Here is a 17,686-nt window from a genome sequence, read left to right on the forward strand (position 1 = left end):
AATGTGATTTAATAAGTTTTTTTTGGGGGGTGGTGTTTTGTTGTTTTTTTTTCTGCTCCCAACAGATCTAACGATTTTCAAGTTTAAAGACTACAGAGAATGGAGAAATAGAGGTTACATTAGATATTCCAAAGATTCATACCACTGTGTCATTTCATGACTTAAAAAATAGAAGTCCTATTTCTATGCATCTTCAAATGCCCAATTTTGTCTGCATTCACAGGTGGTATGGGATTGCATTTATTATTGTCATTTTTGAGTACCGTGCAAATGCTATGGAGAAAGTTGTAAAAGTAACCTAGCTCACTAAATTATTCTGCTTTCAAGTTTGACTTTTTTTTTTAAATTACTCTCAAAACCGTATGTAAATTTTATAGAAATGACCTAAGCGTGCAGCTCCTTTTCTTTGTCAACAGTCCCAGCCTGACCTAATTCATTACCTTTGGCTGGAACACATATTTATTTTTTTGCTTTATGCAATTGTTATATGGTACTGGATAGATCTTCCTCTGCTGAACCTGCATCTGAGAGCAGTGGTCTGAGGGAATAGATTAATTAATCTAATTAATTTTAATTAGATTTTTAAAGTAAGGACATAAACAATACATAAACAATTTTTTACTTTTTACCTTTTAAGTGACTTGGAAGGAAAAGGTTAATATAAAGCCTATCGTACATTGGTGAGTTGGCTTTATCAAGGCACTTTATCCAGAAAACCCCTTTCTTTGGGTTACAGAGTATGAAAACTCAAGCTTATTGAACATGGAACATCTCTGTCAAGGAACGTTATCGTTAAACCAGGAAGGTCTTTTTCTTCTTGACCCAACTAACAACTTGTCATTAGGCTAATAGAGATATCAATGAATATAAAGATTCTACAGATTCCAAGATAGATCCGTTTTCAACAAGAAATTTTGGATAGCTATGTAGCTTTCCTGTTAAGGACTGAGTATAAAACTAAGCCTAATTTATAATTAAAATAAAAATCTGTGTACGCAAAAACCCTTTAAAAAATGTTTTCTAGAAATCTGCTTGTTACTTCAGAACTTCTGTCCTTTGGCATTATAAAGCTCTGAGCATTTACCCAATGAGTAGCTTGAGTAGATGAATGAAGCCCATTTTACCTTGGGGGGGGGGGGGGGAAGGAAAAAAAAAAGTCTACCTCTTGACCCAGCATTTCTCTTCTTATGCTACTCACTCTGTTTAAGTCAGTGGTGTGAAGCAAGATGCTTGAGAGCAGGATGCAGCCCAGTGCTCTTTCAGGAGAAGCAATAGGAGCTATGTGGACAATTAGGGAGGGACTTTCTGCCCCACTGTGAGGTGGTAACATGGGCAACACCTCCGAATTTGACTCTCTGAAGTAGAATCAAGCAATTAAAACCAGATTGAAACAGGATTTGGTATTGCTTAGACAGCTTAGCGAGGATTTGAACTGCTTCACCAAATTGAGGTGAGGTGGGAAATTTCTGCAGCTAACCACATGAGGTGGAGCTGTGAGCATCCCCCCCCCCGTCTAATAGTAGTGGTAATATTTCATATTCATTACCTTTTTCTCAGCTGGTCCTTGCTAAGCATACAGATAGCTACAGATAGCAGGACGCTGGGTTTTAAAAACATAGAACAGTTCTCTCAAATGTCATATTGTCCAGTACTCTGAAAATTACTACTGTCAGTAAAATCTATCTGACACTGTAAGTCTTTGGTATCTGTTTAATATGAAAGCAAAACACAGTAAAGAAAAATGTTTGAATGACTTCTTGTAGAAAACTTTTTTTTTTATAACTTATATATGTCCTAAATATTTTGAATTGTTTCATAGTCTTAAAATCAACTTTAATATTACTCAGTCATATGTTTTCATAACCTGATAATTAGACCTTTTGCAATAGTTAAATACTGCTAGGTCCAACTTTGGGGAGGCGGGGGGAAGGGGGACACATAGTCCTGGAATTAAACACGTCAGACATGTTCTTTTGTTGACCCCTAAACCTCTGAACTTGCACTGTTTGAAAAGCAAGGCATAACTGCATCTGAACTTGATGGTTTTAAAAAGTAGTCAGGAATTCTGCATATAGTGTGACATCACCTAACATGACTATTTTGTAATTTTAGTCTTACTTTACTTACTTTACTACACTGAAGTTGTGGCCAGAGCCTGGTTCTGCGGTGCAGACAGAACAAGTTGTCATCTGAAGCTGTAGTGATTTAGGGGCACCAAAAATTTTTTAGTCTATATCTTTACCTGGGAATGATGGGTATTTCTTCGTGGCTGGGACTGAGAAAGCCCTGTAACTTTAATGCTGATCTATTTTATTCCTCCTGATTTTTTTTTTTATTTCTTCTTGGTGTGAAAACCATCTCCAGCAGAGGCTGCCTTTCTATTGGGTGCATGGATAAGTCATTGTTTTTCTGGATGTTGTTGAGGCCTCTTCCTTTCATTGTCTGTACTCTGCACCTTCTCAGGAGAGTCACCAGAATTGCTTTCATCATTACCATGGCAATAAACTTTCCTACGCAGCCCCGAGGGCCGAATCCAAATGGTTGGAAGTAGCGTGAAGGAACCTGCACAGAATAACATGAGGAATAAACTTTAAGGCACATTTTTCTTTATAAAAGTAGCCAAAATTATGATGGAAATTGGTAGTAAACATATTCTGAAAAACTCGTGGAAAGAATCTCTTGGGAGCGCTTACTTTCCTTTAAACTGAATAGCCCTCCCAACCAAGTTGGGCCAAAATACAGAGACACCTACAGAAGAAGGTATGCCATTTGACATGCCAAGATAGCAGAGAATGTCAAGTTAAGCAGTTGAATTCTGCCTGTGTATTTCAGTCTGTTCATTCTGTGAACTACAGGGATTTTATCACAAGCTGTGCAATCAAGTGAAGCTTTTGCTCATCAATGTATGTTAAAGTTCATTAAAAAGTCTTCAAAAAATGTTCATTACAAAGCTCATAAATGTCTGAGATAGAGACCAATGCCTTGTCTAAAGATAATCATAAAGCCATACACCTACTACATTTGTCATTAAAAAGCTAGTGTTCCTGAGAATTAATTTGTCATAAAACGTAGTGTTGAAAATTTTATTCGCTGTCTAATAGAGAGATAACACTTATAAAATGATTATCTCTTGTCCTATTAACTAGAATGTGAAATGCAGGATTCCCAGAACTATTGAAGAATGCACAGCCAGATTCTACTACTTTTATTGACACTGAATAGATCAGTTATCCAAAACAGTCCCAACAGCATGAATAGTACTGCTACTGAGGTACAAAGGTACTTGTTATGAGTAAGAGAAAGCAAGTCTGGCTATAAATAAATTATTGTTCTTCTTATTATTTTCTATCTGTGTATCTTTTTTTTTAAAAAAAAAAAAGATATTAGCTGTGTTCTGACTTCCTATTTAACCCAAGAATAGACTAGAAAGGCTGCTTTACATTAAATTATCTAGAAAGAAGTGTCCTTTTTTTCTCAATTTCAGGTTGAGAAAAATGCTTTCTGTTTTTTTTTTTTCAAACAAACTGAGCTGTACTTTTGAAAACTGATAGGTAAATACAAATGTTAGAATACAGAGCAAGTACAGCAGCTGGCAGTACAGCACAATGGCAAGTGCACAGCCTGGGCAAATGGAAAAATGTTTAGATTCTAACAATGCCATCTTATCCTAAATAATGGTGTAGATTGCTATTCACTTATGAGAACTGTGTGAAAATTGTGCCTGCTGGAATAATTATATGGCAAACCGAATGCATCAAGTCAGATAGAAAATGTGTGGTTAAATATTTGGTCAAGGGGAAATATTTTTAGTAGCAAAGTGTATTTATAAGCAAGAAATCAATTTTGATAGAAATACTTAGAATGAAAATAATGGGTGGCAAAATAGAAACTTTTCACAGTGAACAGTTATTGAAATAAACTTAATCACTCTCCTTAATTTTCTACAATGACTTTTTTCTTGGTCTGTTGTTTTTAATACTTTGTGCAGAGATTGCTACGGGTAATCAACCAGCAGTTTAGAAATGTTAACCAGGTTGTTTAGTGCTAACTTCTGGGCGTGGCGTACATGGTACTCCTGGAGTTTTGATAGGAAAAATGTAAAACTTAGTTTCTGGCTTGACCATTCATATCTTTTGTTTCTTTATTTTCTTAATTATTTCTTCACGTGTTTTTACTACTAATCCCATCTTTGGTGTACCAAAGTGGGTCATCTATTTATTTCTTAAAACTGAAATTACTGTCTGTGAACACTTAGGTGTGCAGCTGCTAACATCTCAAAAGAAAAAACTTTTGCCAGGTAATAGAATTCTTTCCTAACTTTTTTAGTTAGACAAAATGACATGACAGCTGTAGAAAACATTAACCCTTTAGCTTCAACCCCGTTCAAGCTTAATATTTGACAAGCCAATAGAAAATGTAAGAGAAATCTTGTATACCAGGAAAATGTGTGCATCTATGATAGTAACATTCTGCAGTTGAGATTCCTTTCATAGAGCTAAGTTGATTATGGTCTCCGCTCTTGCTTGGCTATTTGTTCCAGAGATCTTTCCAATTCCCTCATAGGAGTGCTAACCAAATCTTAGTATTTCATATTTTGTGCTCTCTGTCACATGGGTAGCAGTATCTTCTGCTTCCATCTGTGATGGTTAACAGTCAAAAACAAGGAGTCAAATGTGCCATAGAATCAGTCTATCTTTTAATACAGTTTTAATATTTCCAGATTATTATTGCTGAACAAATACAGTTTTGGAAAAACAATATGTTTACTCAGTAATCAAAAGAGCAGAGGTCTAAATGAAAGTAAATAATCTGAAGGATGATTTTCAATAGTAGGGGATTACAAGTAGGAAAAAAGTTCACATACTGCTTTTGATAGTAATGTAGACTAAAGAAAATTCTAGTTCTTTTGGGAGTTAGAATATAACTTAAATGGAAATGTGCTGAACTGGGACTGAATTACTCAACATCTGCAGGAATTAGTTGTTTAAAATTTAGGATTTCCATTTTGGTCTATAAAATATGTTTATTTAGGATTTTTTTTTTTTAAAAGAGAGAGAATAAAACAAGTGGTAGATTCTCAGTCTCTCAGGAGCTACTATACTGCTTCATCTGTCCAGAGAATCTTCAGCTGTGTTGTACTGCTTGCATGGCTCTAGCTCCCTAAAGCATCTTTTTTTTTTTTTGTCCAATGTCAGAGGATGTAATGGGAACTATGTGTGTCTTTGACAAATTTAATGAGAAATTTTTAATCAAAATTAAGACATCTGGGAAAACTTTGTTTTCAATATCATAACTGATAGGAAAATACCTGCCTAGCTTTAATAATAATAACAGTAATTATCAGGATGTATAGCTAACTAGGCACTTAGACAACAGAAAAGCAGTCATGGTCACAAAGTTCTTGATCAAAATAAGAGGAAGATACATTGTCAATAAATAATACCCGATTTTCTGTAAGAAATAAGATAGAAAACTTACATTTTTGTCAAAATTTTCCAGAGAAAACTCATTCGGCTTTGGGAAGAATTCGAGCTTATGCATACGTCCGATATTGAGAATAATGTTTGTCCCCTTTTTCACAGGATAGCCATCAATTACATCATCTTGTAAAGCTTTTCGCATGATCAAGTCCACAACTGGCTGGTATCTCATGCTCTCGTAAATAAAATTCTCCACAATTTTTAAGTTTGGCATGTCATCACTCTGTATGTCTCTGTCCCCTTGAGGAATAAAACAGATGGTGAAGTTGGTTATGAATTAATTAGCTTCATTGTACAAATACCAAAATGTTTTTGAAAGGTTCTCAGTTCCTGAAATGGTAGGAAGGATCCAACAGCTTCTACGCAGTTTTATGTAGCCTTAGATATTTCAGAAATCTGCTATCTTGTTCATCAGCATAAACTCTAGTTTATTCATTTATGATCTTATCTTCTTCTTAATACATTATGAATCTTTGTTCTGCTTTCTTGTCAATTACAAAACTCTGAAAGTCCTTTTCTGACTTTAGTATGACTGAGACCAACAAGACACAGCAAATAAATCTTTGGAGAGCTGATGGCAAACAGAATCTGGGAATAGTCTGCAGATGGGAGATAACTTTGTAGGGACCTAAAATTTTCACTGTGTGATTGGCTTTGGCTGGATGTACAGCTAGGTCCTACTGTGGCCTAACTATTTCGGTTACCATGAGTAACTTCCTCCCAGCTTGATTCCAGCAGCAGCAGTATGAGTGCCACGACATACTGCCAGTGGGAGCCTTACTTCAACTTTCAAGCCACAAGCAGTTCAAGAAGTACAGGCTGACCACTGCAGTGGTAGGTTTTCAAGATAAAAGGCGGCTTTGCTACCACACTTGGTCGTTTGCTTAAGGAAAAGGCAACAACTTTCTACTGCCTTAGAAATCAAGGCTATCAAAAAGAAATAGTCAAGATGAGTAAGTGAATACCCAAATCTCATGAGGAGAATAACATAACATTTATTAAAAGTACCTCAGAAAAAGAATAAGTGACTTGTTACACACTTTCCAGTGTTTAACAGACCAGAAGTAAATGTTGAAAAAAAAGGGACGAAATTAGTTTCTGTATTAGTTCAGTGTCAGACTTTGAATGAAGTCTAGAGAAAGGGAAGAATACAAACTTGGAATATCTTGATTGTGCTTTGTTTTGAAGTAGTTAGTAATTTGTACTTAAAGAGGAGACCAGTTTGATACCAAAATGGATGACAGCAGAATATAATTTTAATTTTCTCTAATCTTTCCCTTCTGCAGTCATAGTGAAAATTAGACAGGTTCTATATATACACAGAGAAATATTGGTGATTAGAAGTATTCGAAATGAGTGTCCCCTTTTGCTATTTCAAGGTAATGAACTTGGAACTTCAATGGAACTTATGAGGTGAGTGCTGATTTGCACTGCTGTTGCTGAGGAGTTAGCACATTCTTTCTAATAGATTGTCAGTTCTGATGACTCCTATTTGAATTTATCTTACAAATTGCTCACCTTCTTTCATTAGATCTTGAATAAAATCTTTTACACATAATGGTAGTTCAAATATTTTACAGCAAATGCTTCTGTTGGAAGAAAACGCTTAGAATTTTTAGCCTTTGAAGAATCAAAATTAGATCACTGCTGAAGCAAAATTATGTTCCCACATCACTGACTTTGTAGCTCCTGCTTACCCATAACAGTTTCGATTTCTCTCATCATCTCCTCTTCCACAGTGGGGTGCTCTGCAACCAGTATTAGCATGAAGAAGAGAGTCACAGACAGAGTATCAGGAGCAGCAATCATCATCTCCAGCACACACTGGTTCACGTTCTCAGCAGTCAGATCCCCTCTGTTCTGAAAAAATCAGAAATTTTTTTGGAAAATGTTGATTGTTGACCTCTGATGCCAACAAAGATGCTATAGCAGTAGAATGGGAAGGACCTAGAATTCCTGCTTTAAACAAAATTAAAAATCTTTACAGTTTTTCTATCTCATATGCTAAATAGCATTTATTTTTTGTCTTTCAGAGGAAAACAGAAAACTTGTGTTTTGGTTAGGTGTCTATTATCTTACAGAAAAGCAAGAGTTTCTTCTCAGCTCAGAGTCTTGTTGATTTATTGCCTTTTCTCACAGAGTTTGTGAGCTGTCAGAGATTATACAAGACAGGATTTACACAGCATTTGAAGCCTTTGCAAACAAAAGGCAATACATCAAGATAAAATACAGGGGTTAGGGAAAGACTGGAGGACGTTCAGGGATAGGTCCAAGAGTTTTAAGGATGTTGTTTAAGCTATGGAGAAAGTCAGACAAGTGCCTGTATCTGAAAATGCAACTATTCAGTGTTTGAATCGCTGTTAGGGGCTCCCCCTCCCCAGAACTGTCCTGGTTTGAGGCCTAAACCACAACAAGAACCAACTAAGTAGTATCCCTTTATGATGACATGACTTCCAGATAGATATGTGAAATTTAAGTTGCAAAGCCTGTGGTGTTAGTGACAGTATAATGTCAGAAAAGTCAGTTAGCTGTATTTTGAGTATATTGCCAATACCTGTGCAAAAATCAACTGGGATGCAAAATCCATGTGTTCATCCAGCTTTTCAACAGTGGAAAGCTTTTGTCGTTTTTGTTCTATTAAGATTTCCATTGCTCCTTTCAGATCTTTGCTGAAAACAGAAAATCCAACATATTGATAAACATCTACAGACTTTTAGTATACACTAGCATATGATTAGAAACACAGAGATTGTGCCAATAAAAACATCTAGAAACGGCAGAAATTAAGTATTCCTAAGAGTGGCTATATGGTTCTCTGCAAAAGCAGTAATACTAAGGGAAGGTCTATTTTCTTATTATTTCTTATTAAATAATTGCTTGTCAGTTTGGACTGAAATCTTATTCTTTTTTTTTTTTTTTGTAGGATAGACTGAAAAGGATGAAAATATGTCTGTATAGCCCATTAATTAATAGAAATTTTAAAGATTTATTAACATTTCCAAAGAATTTGTTTATTTCCTTCTATTTTATACTGTATTTTATCAGTGAATAAAATGAACTTGGAGAACATGAGGGATAATTGTTTGAAAATGTAGGTAAATGTTACAAAAATTGAACTATCTTGATGGTAGAGTTGATAAAAATTTTTCATATTTAAATAGTCAGTAATACTGTGTCAACAGTTTGTATTTTAGTGGTGAAAAAAAGCAAAGTTCAACAGTGTTTCTAATTTTATTTGGGCTTTTCAATTATCTATAGATTTGAAGGTGATTATTTTTAAAAAGTATTTTGAAAAGCTTTTGAATTAAATTCTTAGGCTTTTCGTTTGTGTTTGTTATTGTTGGGATAGAAAGTTTGACTGGGTTTGTAGGGGTAAATGCATTTAAAATGTCAAACCTGGTAAAGTTATTATTTATAACTTTTTTTTATGTATTAGAAATAGAAAATCGTCCTTTTTGCCACCTCTATCAGAAGTTATCATATCCTGTGGTGGTTCTTTGCATTGCTTTAAGTCCAGCAATCTTTATAATTTTTCTTTTTTTGCGTTAGAAATTTATGCATGAGTCTATTTTAATGGGATTGCTTTTGAAACATCAATATTTGCCTGCACAGGCTTTCTAGTAATTACTTGGCCACTGGAGTTATCTATTATTAGAATCACAGGATAAAGCACTGATCAGTGCCATAATAAAACTGGCAAGGAAATGTTAGAGAAGGGAAATCTTGTGTCTAGTTCACAAGAGTTATCAATTACTTTAGATGAACCTTCATCTTCCCTTAAAACCTTTATGTTATATAGCACTATCAAAACAATTTATTACACATGCTTCATAGGTAGTAGTTTCTCTTACTAGATGAAATCCAAATCCCAAAATGGGTAAACTGATTGCCAGTTGTTTTTTTTATAGCCAGTCCTCTTTCAGCAGAAAACAGCACATGAGATCATAAAAAAAGAAGAGGTATTTTTTATTTTTGCAAGGAGGAAGGTAGCAAAATGTATTTGTTCCTTATTTAGGAAGAAAACCCTTGAAATGGATTATCATGCTGAGCACCAAGTTTTAACTCAAAAATTAGTTGTTGACTCAAAAATGCACGTTGCGGGCACCAATAAATAAAATTATGCTTAGGGGTTACCTCTTCTGGGACAGTGCCATGAATGTAGACAAGTTTTCCTGTTTTGATGAATTGTAGCCTACTATTTGACTGCCCTTGACTAGATAGCAAATGTAAGTTCACCCCATATGATGGCTTTTCCTTGTCTGAACTGAACCAGTGATTTCAATTTAGTTTCACGTTTGAGCTGACATTAACTAATATTTTGGTGAGTAAACTAGAACTGAATAGACATGGGCTTTAAATCATCCCCTGAGATCAGGCATTCGTAGCATCAGTGGCAAATCTTGTTCTGTTACTATCTTGGGTCTGCAGACAAGGGACTTCAGCCAGCCACCTTTGCAGTTCTCACAATTTATTTTCTAAAAGGCAGAAGAAAATATCAAGAAAGATCTTCTTAGAAAGAATCTTATGCAAATGATTTGTAACACTGTTGATACTTACACTGCCTCTTCGTATTTCTTGCACAGCCAAGAAATCTTAAAAAAGATGTCGGGCTTTAATAAAAGTGCTTGCCAAGCATCAAAGTAGTTCTGAATCTTAAGTACAATGGCACTTTCTGAAAATAAATGTTAACAAAAAGCAATATAAAATATAAACCTCAATAGTCAAATAACAAATGCTTCAGAAAAATTAATAGTAAGGCCCTGTTCCCTACTCTAAGTTCATGGGAATTTGATAAACAATTGGTTTTAATATGTGGTAAATAGCATTAGGAAACATTTGTAGTACACTGCAGAAAGGGTATAGATCTTTTTGCTAGCTACCAAGAGTTTTTACAAAGGGGAGTGGTGTGTCAACCAGAGCCAAATAGTCTCCCACAGGAGAGCAGAAGCAAAACTCTTGCATAAGATTGAAATTGGATAATTTATACATCAGGATAATGTTATTTTGTCATATGGTTTTGAGGATGAAGAAATCACAGAAATTATCAGGTGAACTTTTCAAGGCAATCATTTAGTTTGGTGGAATGATTTCTGATTCTTACATGCATACAATATTGGGATTGTACCAACTCAGTGCATAAAAGTCTCTTTAAATGGTACTATTTACTAAAGTGAATGTGGCAAGCTAAATGTGTATTTTTGGTCATATAAAATTCTCTTTAGAGCTAAAATCACTCATAAAACAATTTCAATTAATTATATAGTGATGTAAGAGTCTGTTTTTGCTCTGTTTTCTGAAACAAAACTCCTTGAATGATGTCAATGAGTATTCCTTGGATGTGCACTTTAGATCCATCAGAAAGTATAAAAATAAAGCTGTTAGTACCATCCAAAGGGATCCCAAGAAAAAGCTTGTTAGATGTGTCAAGCATGATCCGTCTCATGAGATTCAACACGTTGACGTTCCCTACTTCAGTGGTTACTTCCTCTAGTTTGTCCAGATGTTCAATTGTTGATTCAACACAAATTGCTATCATACGCACAAGACTAGGCCCAGACAGAGCTGAAATATATGTGCAAAATGATGAAAAGATTGGTTAACTTTCTTACTTACTTATAACTTACTGATGGGCGATAATGGTGTCAGTAACATGTAAAACATTATCATGTGAGTGAGTGGTATAAAATCATTCTGAAACTTACTGATTTTTTCATCTCTTGAAAGAAAACCATGAGCGTTTTGAGTTAAGCTGGCAATGAACTCAAAGCCCAAACTTTCCTTGCATCCAGCCACTTTGTATCTCAGACACGCGAGATTCATGCCATGTCAAGGAAAGATATTTGGCACCGTTTGTGCTACTTTTGTGCGTGGGAGGGTATCCATAGCCTCATCTCCATTACAAGCACTGTGGATGTCCTGTCTCATTTCCTTGCAATGACACTGAGCAGGAAAGACAGCTTGGGAATTGGTGGGATATTTCTGAAAGCGAAACTCCTGGGCGCTCTAAAACAGCGTGGTAGCTTTTGCGGTGAGCTCATCACAACCTGCAATGTCACTCTGGACGTACTGAAGCCTAGCCTGGCAGCGTACTGTGTGGTAGCCTGCCTTAGTCTGCCCACCTATCAACAGTGGAGATAATGTCATGACAGATTTATTGCATTTTAAGGATTCAAAGGCAAATAAAAGCAGTGGTTGTTCTATTGCTATGCAATTCAGTGGAATTTTGATAGGCTACAGATGGAATGGATTCAGGTATTTCTTGAATGCCTTTGGAAATCTTGCCCTAAGTACTGTATTTGAATAATTTTTCCATACAAGAATTGCTATAATTGCCTCAAAGACATTTTTTTATCACATATGCATTGAGAGGAATTGTATGTTTATAATTGAGAAGAGAGGAGGTCTGTTTTGCAAACAGTGAGAACTGGTAGTTCTAGGAATGAGTAGAAAAACATATTTTCTTTCCCTGCCATCTTCAACCAGCAGAAAGTTGCTGATATTTTTCAATAGCAAAATCATGTAGAAAAAGCCCAAGTGTCATATATAGGAGCACAGATATATCAACAAAACAGTATAGAAAATTTAAGCCAACAGATAATTGATTTCTTTTAGGTGCTGCTTTACTTTCATTTTCAGGCTCTGGAATCACTGTCATAAACTACTGTAGTCTCAGCTGGTGAGAATCTTTTCTGAACCATGGAGCTTGCAGAGCAACAAGTGTGGCAGTTTTGTTAGGAAAGCTGTCACGTCTTTGGAAGTAGCTAATTCTAATGATATGCAAATGCTAAAACTTTTCAATTTGTGGAAAGAAGGTGAATCAAAAAAAGCAGGCTCATAAAATACTAACAGTGGAGTTTATTTATGTAATTTCCTATTTGATTTCAACCTAGCGATATTAATTACTTCAATCTTTTTCTCTGTTACTATATTGATTCCTAGCATATTAAAGGGATTAATAAATAGTTCTGCTGTGCAGATCTTCTAAATTAATTTTGAAACTAAAGCTTTTTTTTTTTTCAATTAGAATAACACAGAAAGACATTGTGCAAGAAAATATTTCTATGGGATATATAAAGAGAACTGATTTTTGTAATTTAGGTATGCAAAGGACAAACAGCATTTCAGAAGAGAGGCTGTGTGCTACAGTGATAACAGTGTAAGGTACACTGATTTACCTTTAGTGAAAAAGGGTCGAATTTCTTTCCAGTGTGCTGGGTTGTTATTAAATATGATCCCATTTTCATACATGCCAATGCACTGTAATCCAAGCTTGCTCCCAAATCGAGAAACATAATGCCAATGTTTCATTACATGGAACACACTTGAGGATCTGGGAAAGAAAGAGGGGGAGAAAAAAGCCCAAAACAAAAATATTGTTTCATAGATTGTACACAGAATTTTTATTCTCACATTTTATAGTTGCTCTGAAGTGCTGACTTGTATTCTTGATTTAGCAGGAAGTACAATACTTGACATTAAATATTGTTCCTTTTACATAATTAAAAAAACTTTATGATAAACACGTTCAGAATGTGTATTAGAGCAATGTATTCTGTTCAGATTTAAAAATGTTTTTCAGTTAAAATGCAAGTGGTTACCAAAAGATTTTAATCTGAATAGTGTGTATACATAGAAACATGTAGGTATATAAGATACATTTGGGCAATGACCAATGTCAGATATTTCAGAAGATGAGGTGTAAGAATACTTGACAGTGGATAATTTCATCATGATGTCTATTAAATTACAGCTATAGTTTGTAGCTATTTGCTTATTCCCAGGCACATACAGCAAGCATAGGTATACATCCATCACTTAAATATGCAGCATCATAATAAGATGATATGCATGGGATAAATATTCCTAAATAGAAATGTTAGGGAAAACCTTGATATGTATAATTCTTTTTACAGTTGACGAGGTTTATTTACATGTGCTAGCAAACAGGTTGTGAAACAGCATTATTGCTTTAAGATATAATTTCCTTTAGAGGGAGCTAGCATTGTAGAAATGCTGACGTGATGAAAACCTGATGAAATGAAATCCAACAAAAGGAAAGAAAATCAGAACAGAGATTGAAATGAAACAATATGCTACTTTCTTTACCATGCAGCATAGTCTGTCGACCAAATCCCAGACTTCTTACATGAGTTAGTTTATTTTTTCTGTCAAAGTGAGGTACTTTTGCTGTTGACTTTGGCAGTGCTGGGTTTTCCCCATAGTTTTGCATGACCAGAGGTAAAGTTAACAGAGAGATGCTATATGGTACAAATAGACAAACATGGATTAAGGATTGGAGTAAAACCAGGGAGGAGTGTGTCTGCAGGTCCAACCTTCCAAGGAACTCAGCATATTCTGTCTTTACTACACTTCCCCACATCTGCTCTCTTTTCCAATTTCCTTAAAGCTTTTTTTGCATGTCAAGGAACTTCATCTGTATTTTCTGAACATAAAAAGATAGTGTTGAATTATAACGGCTGTCCCCAAGAATGGAAAGGTGCAGGAGGCTCGTTTTTCTTCATCCCATTCCACACATTTACGCAGGAGACACATAATGTTTTAAGGAAGGATTTTGACATATGACCTTGTATACGCAGATTTTCCTTATGAAACTTTTTAATGAAATCCGCTAAAAGACAACATCTGTTGTAACCGAGTGCAAGTCCTTCCCTCTGTGCATTAGCATCTCAGTATGATTAGATTTGATGGTAAATATTCAAATTATATTGGTGGAAATAGCATACTTTACCAAATTCAGGTTGTGTTTAGTTTTGCAGTGAATTTACGATCCACTGAAAACTTTTTTCTACATTATTGGTGGCTTTTTAAAAGTTAAATACCAGTTCTCTAGGTAATGTCAATGCTTTTAAGTAAAAAATACGTCTGAAAAAAAGTTAAGTATTGACTGTAAAGTCTGATGCAGGTGTGGCATTGTTTATCAGCCCTCCTGATTTTTCTGATGAATTGACAGTACAGAAAGTGGAAGACAGCAATAGGAGTTCATAGCATATTACATTATGAAAACATTATAGCACATTAGTTGATATTTATATCAGCTATGTAGGAAAGGAATGTAAATAGTTTTCCTTTCATGATTATCTGTTTTTACAGAGGTAAAACCAGATGGAGATGAAGCTGTCTTGCTTCACATGGCTAATCCTTTGATAGTCCTCTATACTACAGTGCCTTTCAAAAGCCTTTACCTAATGAAAGCTGAGTATGGATTGATAGATATTGCTAATAAAAAGGTTGTGATTCTTTATCGATTACACATGGTAACCTATTTTTTTCCATGGCGTAACTCATAAGCATCCAGAGGATGCAATGTAAGAAGAAAGAAACCATCCACTGGAGCTAATAAAATGATAGACTGCGGTTTAGCATTATGTTTAATACTGTGTATAATCAAAGTCTGGGAGTAATCCCATTAACTGGAGTGGAAATTACTCATAATCCTATAACGCTGCATTTCTTTAATTAACCTGCTGAATTGGAGCCATAATCTTCAAGTGTTACTCCCATTTTAAGGAGAAAATTAAGAACACAGGAAACTAAGATTTGGATTAATTCTACATTGCAGTCAGTCTAGGTTCCCGTATAGTATATAATCAAAATATTACATAGAATAGTAAAAGACATGGTAAATAGTTTTTAGGATTGAGCCAGAGTGCCTTAATCTTCCTTTCCATGAAGAAAATGGGAGAATTCACATAGACTTCAATAGTAGAGTCTTTAAAGAAACAAAAGATTAGAAAAAGGTCTGTGAACAACAGAAGTAAAAGGTTTATGTTAGGATAATTTTAGAAAATAATAACTCCAATTCTACTTTAGAAAAAAAAGTAGCAAAGAGGTTGTAAAGACATGGAAAAGCTCTTCATATTATTAAGGATAGAAAATAAGGATTTACTTGCTAATTATAAATGTTTCTTCACCGCTGATCCAAACTCTTACAAATTCTCCGTATGTCTTATTGTAGTAGTTGCAGGCATTACCTACTCCCATCCAGAGAAATCTCCCATGTGAAATGAGGGGACCGATTCCCATACAGTATCCTGGCCCTAAGAAATAGGGTAAGAAAAGTTTGGTTTCAACAGTGCTCACTGACAAGACTATATCTCCAATCATCACCCTTTTCAAAGGAGCTTTTAAACATGACAGTCAAGGTCTGCATTGAGCAGTTCATGTATATAATCCCCTTCTGAAGCTCTGTTTTAGAGAAACTTGCATCTACATTGTTGAAACCTATAGTAGCCTATGTTATAATCCTATATTATTATCATCCTATATTAATATCTATGGAAGCCTATAGTTCATTCAATGCACATACAACAAATGACATTCATTACTTCTTTGTACAACTTCAAATCACTGCTTTGAGACTGCTTACATTTGGAGGGACAATGGCTAGATATCAGAAGATATGATCTAGACAAACTTCATATGGTTTATTAATTTGTGATTTTTAACAAATCCTTTGAGTGATTTTTCTGTTGAAGTGTCATAGTCACACCTACAAAAGTCAATATCCTTTTGATGTAATTAAATGTAATTAATTACATTTCTCCCAGAGTCTAAATTATTAGAGTGAGAAAAGAGATATTTAAAGGAAAAAGTACTTTACTGCTGTAAACTTCTGAAAATATGCTTAAGTGGAAGCTAAGAATGGACTAATAAGCCTATAGTCAACAAAGTTCTCAAATAAATCCTTCCACTGTAACTCAGCACCAAATTTCCCTCTTAAGACAAACAGGAAAAAGTGGGGACAGCAGGAGAGAATTTGCCTGTAAATGCTTTTAAAAGTTTCCTTCTTCGGGGAAAGCTTGATTTGCCTTTTTTGTCTGTGAAACATGAATCTAACTCTATAAACCAGAAGAAATTAAGTATTTACAAAACTTTTGCATACTGTTTAAAAATGTAGAAGTTGCTTATGGCTCCACTGTGTACTGGAATTGCAAGAACCCAGATTATTAAATATCTGTAAACTTTAAACTGTATTAATTTAGTTCTGTCTTTATGTCAATCCAATCAAGCGTTCAAACAGAATGCATAACCTTCTGTGAATACTTCCCCCTGTTCTCTAACTTTCAAAGAGTTTTAGCATATTTGAAGGATGTTTGGCAAGAATCTTTTCTCAGGATTTCATTCAGGTGCTACTGCATTGGTTCAGGATTATTCCTGTCAAATACCTTTGTGAGGTGTGTACGTTGTTCTCATTCATGTAGTAGGTCATTGCATTGCAGCTAATGAAAAATAGGCTGAATCTGTAATGTCTACCATAAACTCCCAAAATCTTACACAAGGGGCCCTCCGAAAGGGAACTCATTTGATGTTGTTCTGTTCTGGAGGGTCTTCAGTGACAAACATGGAGAGAAAAAGTTGATAATCTACTAAGATCTGAATAATTTCCTAGATAATAGTTTGTTTCTAGTAAAGACCATTCAGAAATCTCTAAACTTAAAACATGCAAAAAGTAGAAGTTTATAACTCACATGAAAATATGAACAATCTAGAGTTTGTAAACTGGTGGTATATCTTTCTAGCATATACATAATAAAGCAGAAAACTACATGTCATATATTTATATAGCCAACCCAGGTTTGTTATGGAAGTTCTGAGGTTAAATAGACCCCAATTTCTTTTATTAGGTATTCTAAAAAGCTGTTTTATTTACACTGATTCAGTAAATCAGTAAATTTTGGTGGCACACAATCATTATTCAGCATTACTTTCCCACTTAAATTTGAGAAACAAAAAAAATAAATACTGACAGCTTTTAGGTGATACTATAGCTAAAATGTAAATTTACCTGGTATCGATGAAGTTTCTTCATGATTCCATATTAGAAACAGAAAGCACATGAGAATGAGGATGGGCACTGTGGCCACTGGCATCGTCTCTGGTACTAGGCTGGTGATGTTGTAGTGCATTGGATTCAGAGTTTCCAGTACCATCTTTTCCAAGAGATTCTGCTTTGCTTTAGGGAGAGAGAAAGGGGAAAGAGAGTTTTTCAAAGATATATTCAGCTTCAGTCAGTACCTCACAATCCCTTTGTAGGTCTTGTAAATGAGCAAATTAGCTCTTGAGGTAGCTTTATTTTATAATGAGAGTGACTGCCTGGACTGCTTGCCAGGACAAGCTACATCATAAGTCCAAACAGGCGTGCAGCGAGACACTCTTTTTGTTTTGAAATAACAAAGCATTTCTGA

General features: G+C 35.0%; 1 protein-coding gene across 1 annotated transcript; it reads right to left on the reverse strand.

The window, feature by feature from the left end:
- Positions 1-2,310: 2,310 nt before the first annotated feature.
- On the reverse strand, positions 2,311-17,431 carry CYP19A1 (cytochrome P450 family 19 subfamily A member 1; the record flags this gene model as incomplete). Its single annotated transcript, XM_082488957.1, has 9 exons — positions 2,311-2,562; positions 5,479-5,720; positions 7,178-7,340; positions 8,035-8,149; positions 10,038-10,152; positions 10,866-11,042; positions 12,656-12,810; positions 15,388-15,538; positions 17,287-17,431. The coding sequence occupies 9 exons, from the start codon at positions 17,429-17,431 to the stop codon at positions 2,311-2,313; spliced, it is 1,515 nt and encodes a 504-aa protein (XP_082345083.1).
- Between the last annotated feature and the right edge of the window lie 255 nt (positions 17,432-17,686).

Source organism: Vanellus vanellus, assembly GCF_965231255.1.
Source record: "Vanellus vanellus genome assembly, chromosome: 11".
NCBI classification, from domain to species: Eukaryota; Metazoa; Chordata; class Aves; order Charadriiformes; family Charadriidae; genus Vanellus; species Vanellus vanellus.